Genomic DNA, 12,666 nt, shown 5'->3' on the forward strand with positions numbered 1-12,666 from the left:
TCTAAAGAAAAATATCCACTTGCATACACATAATGGAGAAATAAAGAATTAAATAAACATCAATTTAATGAGTAAAAACTAATTTAAAATCAAGGTGCTTTGAAAAAATTTTCTCTGTATTTTCCCCTATATTTCTTATCTATATTTTACAATTAGTGAAATATCAATACATATTTTACCAATTGTGAACTGTATTTTAATGTAGTAGCTAAGGCAAAAGTGAATCACTGATACAGCAAGGGCATATATTTGTAAGATCATTTCAGTATGGAAACTCCATTTGGATTTGTCTTTAAAGTTGTATGGGTTAAAAAACAAAAATCACATATGAGGCACTTCCCTGGCGGTCCATTGGTTAAGACTCTGCGCTTCCATTGTAGGGGGCGCAGGTTCGATCCCTGGTCGGGGAACTAAGATCCCACATGCCCCGTGGTGTGGCCAAAAAAAAAAATCACATATTTATCTTTTCAGAATATGTCACATATTTATACACTTCATTTCTTACATTTTTGAAAACTCTTGCTCCTTATCAAATGTTTTACATTTTAGGAATATAATTTTTCTTATTTCATGTTTTTACAGTGACACTTGGATCTTTTCAGCAAAGCCATTTAGGTAGTGATGAAATGTTAGAGAAAAGCATATCCTAGATTTTCTTTAAGTGGGCATCAAAACTCAGGGTATTATTTAAATTTAGCAGCAGTACTCATGTATATAAAATTTTTTTTTTAAGCATTACTTTTTAAAAAAATATATTTATTTATTTTTGGCTGTGTTGGGTCTTCGTTGCTGCGCACAGGCTTTCTCTAGTTGTGGCCAGTGGGGGCTACTCTTTGTTGCTGTGCACAGGCATCTCATTGCAGTGGCTTCTCTTGTTGCAGACCGTGGGCTCTAGGTGTACAGCCTTCAGTAGCTGTGGCACGCAGGCTCAGTAGTTGTGGCTCGCAGGCTCTAGAGCACAGGCTCAGTAGTTGTGGCGCACGGGCCTAGTTGCTCTGCGGCATGTGGGATTTTCCTGGACCAGAGCTTGAACCCGTGTCCCCTGCATTGGCAGGCAGATTCTTAACCACTGTGCCACCAGGGAAGTCCTGTAAATTGTTGATGTACCTTTCAAAAGCTCATTGAGACGATGGAAAAGTTTGTTGTGTTATTCAGGATATTAGCAATTGTACAAAATTTAAGACAATTTATTTTAAAGTAGTTTTCCATTATCTCTGGAAAGAACAACATGTTTTAAGCATAAGCAAGTATGCTTTGTTTTATACAGAGTGTCTCATGTTTTATTTCAGCGTATTCCTAAGCGCAATATCATGAAGCAGATTACATTATGTTATTTTTCTTATCGTGTGGAAATGAATTGCATGAGGGTCTTTGGTGTATGATGTACGTAATGTAACACATAGTCTAATGTATCGCACATAAAGCTTGTATGATAATGTATCATAAATACTACTCAAATTAATATATTAGCCATGATAAACAAGTATTTAACAGTTTTATTTGCTTCTTAGAATTTTGAAGCACTTTGGGTAAATAATTTGAATGGCCCTACTTTCTCAAGTAGCTCTTTAAGAAATTTTCAAGTATGGGCATTCCCTGGTGGTCTATTGATTAGGATTCGGTGCTTTCACTGCCTGGCCCAGGTTCAATCCCTGGTTGGGGAACTGAGATCCTGCAAGCCATGTGGCACAGCCAAAAAAGAAAAATAAGGAAAGAAATTTTGAGGTATGCTGATTTTTTCTCCCTTAAAACAAATTTATTTAGCCAACAGGAGCATTCAGAATAATCTGACTAGTAGGTGTTTCAAAAATTAGTTTTAGGTGTTTGTTGCTGTGATAATAGCAGCTTACCTAATATTTTTCTTTACTCCTTCCTGTTCTTTTAGTGTACTATGAGGTATACTTGCAGCTGCTCTGGATGTGATTAAATAAAGTTCATCATGAAGGAATAGGTGTTTTTTTGTTTTTATTTATTTATTGCCACTTATCATAGTACTCCACACTTCTTGGGGAAAGACTAGTTTTTCAGTAAAGAGAAAGTTAAAATAATTTTTCAGAAAATTACAAAGGTATACTACAATTTCTTGTTGCTCCAGTGAAATATGACTAATTGAGTAACTTAATAACACTATTATAAGAGAAAAAGATAGAAAATGTTTGTTGTGTATGTGTTTGGGTGTGTGTGTGTGTGTGTGTATATATGTGTGTATATATATATATATATATAGTATGTGTGTATATCCTATGCCATGTGCTGTTAATTAATTTTAATAGTAGTGTCCTGTCTCTCCACATGTCTTGCACCCAACACACCTAGGACCTGGCATACTCCCATCTGAGAGAGTGCCCATTGTGGCATTGACTCCCAGCAAAAGTGTTGTGAGGGAGTACCTCCCAATAGATTATATTGGAATGTTGGGGGTAGGATGGGGCATTGTATATTTAACGGTCCGTGATGAACAACTCTTTGCCATATACAGCCTTAGAATCATTGCCATAATACTTCCTCACTGGGAATGAGGGAAGAATTTTTAAATTACTAAACCTAAGGAGTAGTGTAAAACCTAAACTCGGAAGAGTGCCTGTATGACACTCAGAGAAGACAAATGAATAGACATCTTCTGTCTGAATAAACAGAGAACTGTTAAAACCTCCATTTAGAGTCAAGTATTTATTGAACACCTGCTGTGGTACTAACAGCAGTTAATATTTGAATAATGCTTTCCAGTTTGTTAAGTTCTTTTACATTAAATATTGACTCACTTAATTCTTACCGTAACCCTTTGAGATAATTAAGGCAAGTATTCTTATCATCTCCTTTTTGCAAATGAAGAAATTAAAGTTGAGATAAGTTGAATGGCTTGTCCAAGGTACAAGATCTAGAAAGTAACTAGCAGAGCCTATGCGAGGGGAAAAGTGTACATTGTCGTAAGGTGCACATTTCATCCATGAGGGGCATGGATTTGTTCATCAAAATTTGTCTTAAAAACTAGAAAGAAGGGCTTCCCTGGTGGCGCAGTGGTTGAGAGTCCGCCTGCCGATGCAGGGGACACGGATTCGTGCCCCGGTCCGGGAGGATCCCACATGCCACGGAGCGGCTGGGCCCGTGAGCCATGGCCGCTGAGCCTGCGCGTCCAGAGCCTGTGCTCCGCAACGGGAGAGGCCACAACAGTGAGAGGCCCGCGTACCGCAAAAAAAAAAAAAACAAGAAAGAAGCTTGAAAGCTCTAGAAAGAGCTAGAAAGAAGCTCTTTTAAAGTAAATAAAAGGAAATATGTCTTTCTATAGTAATAGACTCCAATTACCCTTGTCAGTTACAGGTTCTCTCCTTTCCTATCCCTTTCCAGTCCCTCCCATCTTTACACTTGCTTCTTCCTGCCTCTTCCTCCTCATTCCTCCCCTTCTTATCTCTTCCTTTTCCCTTCTTACCTGCTTCTCCCTACTTATCTTTCCCTCTTTTTTTTTCCTAATTGAAGTATTGTTGATTCACAATATTATATTAGTTTCAGATATACAGTATAGTGATTCAGTATTTTTATAGATTATACTCCATTAAAAGTTATTACAAGATAATGCCTATACTTCTCTGTGCTATACAATATATCCTTGTTGTTTATCTATTTTAATCTATTTTATACCTAGTAGTTTGTATCTCTTGGTCTCATATTCCTCATTTGCCCCTCCCTGCTTTCTTCTCCCTTTTGGTAACCACTGGTTTGTTTTCTGTATCTGTGAGTCTGTTTCTGTTCAGAGCAGCACTCTTTACAGTAGCCAAGATATGGAAGCAACCCAAATGGATAAAGAAGATATGAGATAGGTATATATATATATAAACACACACACTGTGGAATATTACTCAACCATAAAAAAGAATGAGTTCTGCCATTTACAGCAACATGAGTGTACCTAGAGAATATTAAGCTTAGCGAAATAAGTCAGACAGAGAAAAAGAAATACTAATGATTTCACTTATATGTGGAATCTAAAATTTAGGTACTACAAATGAGTGTATATGCAAAGCAGACTCACAGTTAACTCTCCGTCTTTATCTCCAGTTACAGCTACATCCCTCTTCCTCTTTTCCCATCCTCACTCCTCTGTCTCCTCCACTCTCTAGCTCTCTCTCCTCCCTCCTCCTCTATTTCATTCCTTCTTTTTCTCTTCCCATATTTCTTCCTCTTCTCTTCTTTCCCTCTCCTTCCCTTTTCTCTCCTCATTCCACCTGCTAGTGATCGAAATAAAATGGGTTTCAGAATTGTTTGGTCAGTGGTTTTTTCTTTATTCTTAGGATCCCATGAGTAGTGAGATATAGGCTAAATAAAATGGGTCTTGGGCCCTCTATTTTTCTCACTACAGCCTATGTGACTCAGCTTTTTTTTTTTTTTTTAGTTCATATTAGCATTCTATGTCAGATTTCATTTAAAAGAAGAGTTTTGCTCCTCTACAAGTTTGAAAAACAAAAGTATGTCATAAATTTGTAATCAAGTAGAATTTTAGCGGTGTTATTAATTTTTTGAGGTTGAAAGAGTGGAGAAGTTGGCTTTTCCATGGCATAGTACTTTTAGAATTTCTCTTACAATCACTGCCAAGCTGAATTGTATGCTAGTCTGAACCAGTACAACAGTTTTTGTAGTTTTTTTCCTACATTTTTTAGTAGTACTAAAACATAATCAGTACAGGACAATATTATAAAAAGTAGTTTCTGATTTGAGACCACTGTAATATAATGAACCCAAGAAGAAACCAAAACTCAACTTGATGTCATTTATCCATGTTGATGGAACTATTCCATTTTTATATATACAGAATAGGGGTAAAATTGATGGAACCATTATGGAGGGTAATTTGGCAATATGAACAAAACCTTTAAAAAATATTTTTGTTCTTTGACTTAGCTAACCCCTTCTGGAAATCTTTTTTTTTTTTTTTTTGCAGTACGCGGGCCTCTCACTGTTGTGGCCTCTCCCGTTGCGGAGCACAGGCTCCGGACGTGCAGGCTCAGTGGCCACGGCTCACGGGCCCAGCCGCTCTGCGGCATGTGGGATCCTCCTGGACCGGGGCACGAACCGTGTCCCCTGCATCGGCAGGCGGACTCTCAACCACTGCGCCACCAGGGAAGCCCTGGAAATCTTTTTAAGGGGAAAAATTATTTTGAGCAGTATTACTCTTTTGTCTGCTCAGTGTAATTTGATATGGTGAACTGCCTTTCTATCATGACTGTTGCATGTGATTTTGGTGGACTTAGCAATCATATAACCCTATCACAAAAATGGAGATGGGACCCAGCAGGGCCAGTCAAAAGATTTCAGCCCTTGGGACACTGAGTGATACATGAATGGACTGTGACCCAAGCATTCTGAGTCTTTTTTTGTGAATTGAAAAGGACACTGAGAGAGAAGGGGTCACAGGCTGTAAAACTTACTTGTTTGGGGTCACCAGAGTCTACCTTTGCCATGATATGACTGAACTAACCCAGAAGAGAAGAAAAGTGGACCTGAGAAGTAGAGAGAGTCAGGTTCCTAAATTGACACTCCTGAGGACATCGTATGAATTTAGTATCTGGCTATACCTGAAGCACCATCACTTGTTTTTGATTACTGATTTAATCTCTTTACCTGTTGTATTTGTGTCTATTTTGGTAGCTTGTGTCTTTGTAGGAATTTTTCTGTTTCGTCTAAGCTGTCTAATTTATTAGTATACAGTTCTTCACAGTATTCCTTTACAATTATTTTTATTTCTGTTAGGTTGATAGTAACGTCCCCTCTTCCATTTCTGATTCTAGTAATTTGTTTCCTTTTTTATTTTTTGGTCCATCTAACTAAGGTTTTATCAATTTTATTCATCTTTTCAACAGATGAGCTTTTGGTTTTGATTTTGTTCATCTTTTCAATGAATGAGCTTTTTTGTTTTATTGACTTTATTGTTTTTCTGTTTCATAATGTCTTCCTACTAATAGAGATACTCATTTTTAAATTAGTTTTTCACAAGAGAACTTAAGATTTATCAAGTATTTAGAAATGTTATCTGAGTATTTATTTGTTGTATTAGATTCTCAGATGCTTAACACTAGAAATGATTTGAAAGAAGATGTCGAAAGTGATTCAGTGCTGCTTACCAGTGGAAAGTGTGATCTGAAAAAACAACACAGTGTCACTCAAGCCACTCAGACGAGCCCAGAGGTTCCTTGGCCTTCTCAGTCAGTCAACTTTCCTGAGTGCTCCTTTGACTTTACTAGGGAACAGGTAATGGAAAAACTAGTTCATTCTCATTCAGTTTCAGCAATTAAATATTAAATAGTTAAGACATTATTTACTTATTTAACATTTGTTGAGTGCTTGTTATATGCCAGGCACTGTGTTAGATGCTGTTGATACAGTGTTGAGCAAGGTATGGACATCCCCAGCCTTCACAGAGTTTGTAGTCTGATGGAAGATAAAGGAGTAAGTGTGAGACAGTGCCAGTTTCTGGAATCCACGAAGGCTTCTTGGAAGATATATTCATTTTGATGTCTTATTTTTAAGTTGCAAAAGTATTGTTACGTTTCAGAACTTTGGAAAAATATTTTAAAACAACTCTAACATATTGTAACCTACTACAGTGCTGTCAGTATTTTTAAATTTTTCCTCCCAGGCTCTTTCCAGAGCCTCCCAGGCTCTTTAGTAATTTTTCTAAACAATTACTATTCTAGTGTATATAACTGTATTTTTTTTACATAACATTGTTTAACAGATACCTTCCATATTACTACATATGCTTCATATATGTATTTTATTTGTTTTTTTAATTCAAGTATAGTCGATGCTTCATATTTATTGTTAGTGGCAGATTAATATGGGTGTGGACGTATTGTCATTTCTAAAGGTTCCTCTTAACATTTGTTAATATTTGAGTTGCTTTTTATTTTTTGCTGTTATCAAATTCTGTCCAGCAGAATTTTAATTCTCTATGATAGAACCACAGAATGAGTTCATTCATCTGTTTAACAGGATTTGTTGGATGTCAACTCTAAGCTAAGGATATAGAATTGTAACAGTATACTACTCCCTGTCTATTAAGAAACTCAAAGTTTAGTGGGAAAGACAGAAGCATGTAAACGGTAGTCAGAACATAGTGTTTCCTGTGTTATATGTACTAGAGTTTGGGAAGTATAGTGAAATACCCAACTTGGTCTGTAAGGCAGGCATTCTTAAGCTGGTACTAAAAAGGTCTGAGAACTCTTTGAAATTGAACGAATTTATTTTAATATATCTGTGTAAATGTGTTTTCCTGTGGAGAAAGTTTTATCACATCTTCCTGGTTAGGGGTTAGGGAATGGTTCTAAGAGGATAAAATGCTTGAACCGAGTCTTAATGAGGGGAGACCTATTGACATCTAGATGAAAATGTCTAATGAGATATTCAGAATGTGGGTCTGGTGCTCCAGAGAGAGGCTTGTGCTGCATCAGGCTATCTACAGTTATTGGAGCCACAGGAGTAGATGAGATCATCTAAGAGAGTGGCTCCAGTGATAAGAGAAGGTGACCAATTATGGAATTTAATAGAATATGAAAAATTTAAGGGTTATTAAACAGCTGAGGAAGAGATGAAAAGTCCATAGGTAGAGAGGGGTAAACAAGAAAGAACTGTAGCATAAAAGGCAAAAGAGGAGAGAGGCTTAGCAAGGAGTGGTGAGGCAGCAGCATCTTAAGAGAAATTGAAATTAAAATCACTATTAGATTTGGAAATTAGAAGTTAATTAGTGTTTTGAATTGCTGGGTCAAAACTTACGGACATTTTTAAGTGCTTGGTATGTGTTTCCAAATAACTTCTCAAAGCAGTTTTCGGCTTAAGTGCATCCTCACCAGCACTGGGTAATTTTACTGACTCATGTGTCACACCTTTGATACTGTATAAATAGTTTGTGTTTTCTGAAAATGGTTAAGTTTTCTTATTTTCCAAATTTATCATTTCAGCTCATGGAAGAGAATGAATCTCTTAAACAGGAATTGGCTAAAGCTAAAACAGCTCTTGCAGAAGCTCACTTGGAAAAAGATGCTCTTCTCCATCATATAAAGAGGATGACAGTTGAATAGCAGGAGTGGCAGTCAGAAACTCAAATTATAGCTCTGGAGTATGGTGGTTATATTTATAATGTGATGTTTCCAGTTAGTGGAAGACTTTCCTTTTCATGAAAAGACAATAAAATGAAATAGAATGTGATGAAGTGGTGACTATTCCAAAGCCAGTTTAGAAAATACTAGGTACGGGCATTACAATCTTTTGGTTGTTTTGTGTTTTGGGGTTTAAACCCTCTTTTAAACTGGTGTGATATAAGGAAGTCAATGCATACTGTAAAATAATTACCTGCCTAATGAATAGAAGATGTCATTTCCTAATTTTGATATTACATTATAGGCATTTTTTAAAAAGAAAAGTTAAAATCTATGTGTTCCCACTATTTATCACTATTTGTTAATAATTTACTATTATTTACAAAGATTCAGATGCTTTTAGGGCTAATGTAAAATAAAAGGAGGCTTACATTTTAAATGTTATTAAAATTATGTACTTAAATCTATATTTAATTACTGTAAAAAAAAGTCCAATCAAATTAATAAATATCTAATGGCTCGGTTTGAAAATTCTAGAAAATCATCACCCTACTGCACTTACGAAGTAACTTGAAAATGTGAAAAAGAATCATTTTAAGTGATGGGTAAACTGTGTAAGTTGAAGCTATAATTTTCAACAAAGAAGATGGCACAAATGTTAAAATAAAAAGCATAAACTGTAAAAAAGCAAGACATTAGAGTATATGGCCAACTGATTTAAAAAGCATTATTTGTACATTCCTTTAAACATTTATTGTTAGAAGTAAAAGAGTAATTTAACTATCCTACTAAATTTAGCATTTGTAACTGTAAGAATTTTAACTAATACTATTTATATTAGTTCTTTACCTTCATCTTTCCTTTATTTAAGGAAGGGAATGTTTTCAGAGAATTTTCTTTTCACATACATAAAACAATTTCATACCATTCCTGTAGTATCACAACAGGTGGATGTTTGCACATGTCAAATTTATAATGCTAGTTTTGATTAAAGTTCTGTATGACTTATATATTATCTTCTATAATAAGAAAAACTGGTAAATTTTGAATTCTATTTTCTAGGGATTGTTAAGTTTGAAAGCAACATGAGAGAGAATTTCAATCATGCATTATGAAATAAAAGTTTATGAGTATTTAAGAAACAGAGGCTTTTAACAATTTGAAATATATTTCTGATAGAATTAAACTAAGTGGGGTCTATTTTAAAATTCACATTCTTAAACATAAATATATCCAAGATAGAACATGAACTAGCTGGACTGCTCTTTCTTTAAGATACTTGAAATTTTTCAACCACGTTCGGACACTTTATGGTGCTTTGCTTGTTTGGTATGACTTATATAGCCATCCCTCTATCTAAGTACTTGGAAGGAAATACATCTTTCATTTTACATTAAGTGTTGGAGTGATTTTAGATTTTATTGAAAATGGTACTGGCTTTTTTTTTTTTTCTATAATGTCCATTTTAACTAACATTATTTAAAATACAGGCCCTGTTTTGGGAGCTAAGGATACAGCAAAGAACAAGTTAAATTGTTATTATTTTACCTCAGAGTGTTTTAAAAATCCTGATAAACCATTTTAATCTAAGACTATTATATAGTTTTAGATTAAAAGCAAAGGTCTAATTAAATATTTTAAATGTATAGCTTATATCCTTAGTAGAGTACTTTTGATCTGTAGGTATATAGTCAACAAAAGCAGTCTCTATTATAGAAAACCTGGATTGATGGGACATTAACTTCTTCAGAGCTTGCAGTGTTTCTCAGACTTGAGCTATTTGCTCTATATGAATTTTAAATTTATGATATATTATAATTATTTAGTGTTATAGATGCTGAATGTTTTTCTTATTTTCAATTTATTTGGCTTTCTCAAGAAAATCATGTAAACAGTAGAGATGGTAATTAATGTGGATCTGAACATTCTGTATGCTTTGTTAGATTTTTTAAAATTTATAGTGATTACTATTTTTATAGAGATTTAAAATTAATAAAACACTTCCAAAACCATTATGTAATTCCCACAGCAAACCTGGGAGGTAGGTATTATTAACATTTTAAAAGTTAAATAGAAACCTTAAGGCTCAGAAAGAACAAGTGACTTGACGGAAATCACAATAACCTGCTCTTTTTACTTACATCCCAATTATATGCTTTTATTTTATCTTATTCCTTATTTCACAGATTTTTTCCTGATGTGGGGAAAGGAATCACTTGTTGGTCTTTTATCTGTTTTTCTTTTAAACATAAATAATAATACTTTTAAAGTGTGTGTGTGTGTATGATGTGTGTACTACTCAAACTATTTAAAAGATACGGGGAGAATTTTTTTTAAGTTAACCCCAACCTTTTTAGCTGTGTGAGAAATACAGGAATCAACCTACCAGAGTTTTTAAATGACCACAAATTAGATATAAAGTTGCCATGTCTTTGCTAAATCCCTAGCAGAGATGTTAATCAGGGGAAGAAAATGATACTTGTGTTTTCCTTTTTAATTTTACATATGTGAAAAACATTTTCTTGGCATCTTGTATTTTTTTTCTTTTCTCATTTTATCCTAGAATTCAAAAGATCACCATGTGACACTAGTTGTAATGAAACATTATTTTTATTTAAGCCATGTAAGAATGGCTATATAGGATTGCAGGCAAATATATGTGAAAAAATTAACCAGAAACTCCTTTTGGATTTTTATTGTAGTTATTGTTATTCAGTACTTGTCAGTACAGGGGTTAAAACTTCCTCTTTATGTTTTTATTAACGTATCCAATCTAAGGTACCACCATCACCCTGGTTTCCAAGCTGGTAACCTAGAACTCCTCTTAGACACCTTCCTCTCCCTAACTGCAACCCCCCACCCCCAAATTAGTTCACTACTTCATCCTCTCATTTTACCTCGTAAATTTGTGTACTTCTCTTCACTTACCACCTTCCTAATCTAAGCTACCATCAGCACTTTTTACCTGCATTACTGCAGTCGACTCGTAACTGGTCTTCCTAAGCTACTCTGGCCTTCCTGATTCATTTTTATAGGCAGGGAGAATTCTCTTTTTTGAAGTGCAGTTTTAACCAAGGCAACCCACCTACCCCAGTTTCACCTCTAGCTTAAAACACATTAATGGCATTTCATTGCTCTTATGATTAAAACAAAAATATGTTGCCTATGAGATTATGTATTAGGGCCACTATTTATATTATAATTATGAACGTTGAAAAAGTTAATGTCTCAAAACATTAAAACAATGACTGGCACATCACCTTGAAAAGCATTTAATAGAGGTTAGTTATTATTATTACTTCTTAGTTTCATTTTGCACCATGTTTTACTTTCTTTGTCTTCTACCCTCATTGCACTTTAACTATCTGGAATAAGTGAGAATCAAAGTGCCTCTTCCACCATAGGAACCTTTGTTCATTCTATTCCTTTGGCTTGAAGTACTTTCGTCGCTTAGTTAATTCCTGTTTGTCTTTTGGATCTCAGCTCATTCATCACTTCCTCAGGGAAGCATTCCCTAATTTCTTTCACCAGAATAAGACCCACTGTTATACATTATCACGTGAACACATACCACTACTTAGCACTGAACACCTTTGTAATTTTATATGTTTTTGATTAATGTAGACCCTCTACATTGTAAACTCCATGAGGACAGGAATTGTGTGTGTTTTTGTTGCCACTGTTCAACTTTGTATTCCTTGTGCCTCATACAGTGCCTGGCACATAGTAGGTTCTCAATAAATTTGTTGAAAGAATAAAATGAATGGATGAGGTATCAAAGATGTTTTTCAGGTATTGAGTTCTTCCCCTCAGTTGGATTGAGGGGAAATGGAACATAGGCATAAAAGTTGGAGGTGGTAGTTATTAAAAGTGGCAGACTACCTGAGTCCATAGGGAAAGAAAAAGATGGAGAATGGATAAATTTGCCATATTATGTCCTTCTGAATTTTAAATACCTGAAATTCTAGATGATTTATCACAAATCATCACAAAAGAGAAAATTAGCACATCGATTCATACAGGCACTGCAGTGCCAGAATGTCATCTGGCTTTGATTGTAACATATGGTGTTGCGGCTGTTGAGATCTGCCAGTCCTGTCAGCTAAACAGAATGGAAATAAGGCCAAAAAAGTAGTGGCTGAAATAGTTTTCAATTTTGAGAAATTGATACACAGGATCAGTTTTGCCTAATTCCTTAAGGTGTTAACAATCTCATTTTACCTTGCACCCAGGGATGCTAAAGAGAATAAATTTTGAGCTATGTTTCAATTTCCTTTTAGAATAAAATACCCAAAGATGGAATTATGCAGGATATATATAGAAACATTAAAGAAGTAATGTTTTTAAACACTGATTTCTTCATTAAATTATAATACCTGACATTTAAAAAAAATTTTGCTGCTTTTTTGAGAAGTACAAAAATTAAGGTAACGTGAAGCAAAAACGTAAGCATGATGATTTTTATAAACCGTTAGATATTAACTAATAGATCATTGTACACTGGAGGGAAATTCATGTTAATGTTACAGTATTGAAATTCAATATAAGTGCTGCCCACACTACTGGGCTGGTAGGTCTG

At 34.8% G+C, this 12,666-nt stretch overlaps 1 protein-coding gene across 7 annotated transcripts in view; it reads left to right on the forward strand.

The window, feature by feature from the left end:
- Positions 1-12,378, forward strand: part of BLTP3B (bridge-like lipid transfer protein family member 3B) — a 105,882-nt gene extending 93,504 nt beyond the window's left edge. For all 7 annotated transcript variants that reach the window (XM_060305923.2, XM_030856293.3, XM_030856292.3 and 4 more), the window contains 2 exons: positions 6,047-6,240; positions 7,950-12,378. In XM_060305923.2, coding sequence (XP_060161906.1) covers positions 6,047-6,240; positions 7,950-8,069 — 314 coding nt within the window. In that variant the 3' untranslated portion in view covers positions 8,070-12,378. The remainder of the gene's footprint in view (positions 1-6,046; positions 6,241-7,949) is intronic.
- Positions 12,379-12,666: the final 288 nt, after the last annotated feature.

The sequence above is a fragment of the Globicephala melas genome, chromosome 10 (assembly GCF_963455315.2).
Source record: "Globicephala melas chromosome 10, mGloMel1.2, whole genome shotgun sequence".
NCBI classification, from domain to species: Eukaryota; Metazoa; Chordata; class Mammalia; order Artiodactyla; family Delphinidae; genus Globicephala; species Globicephala melas.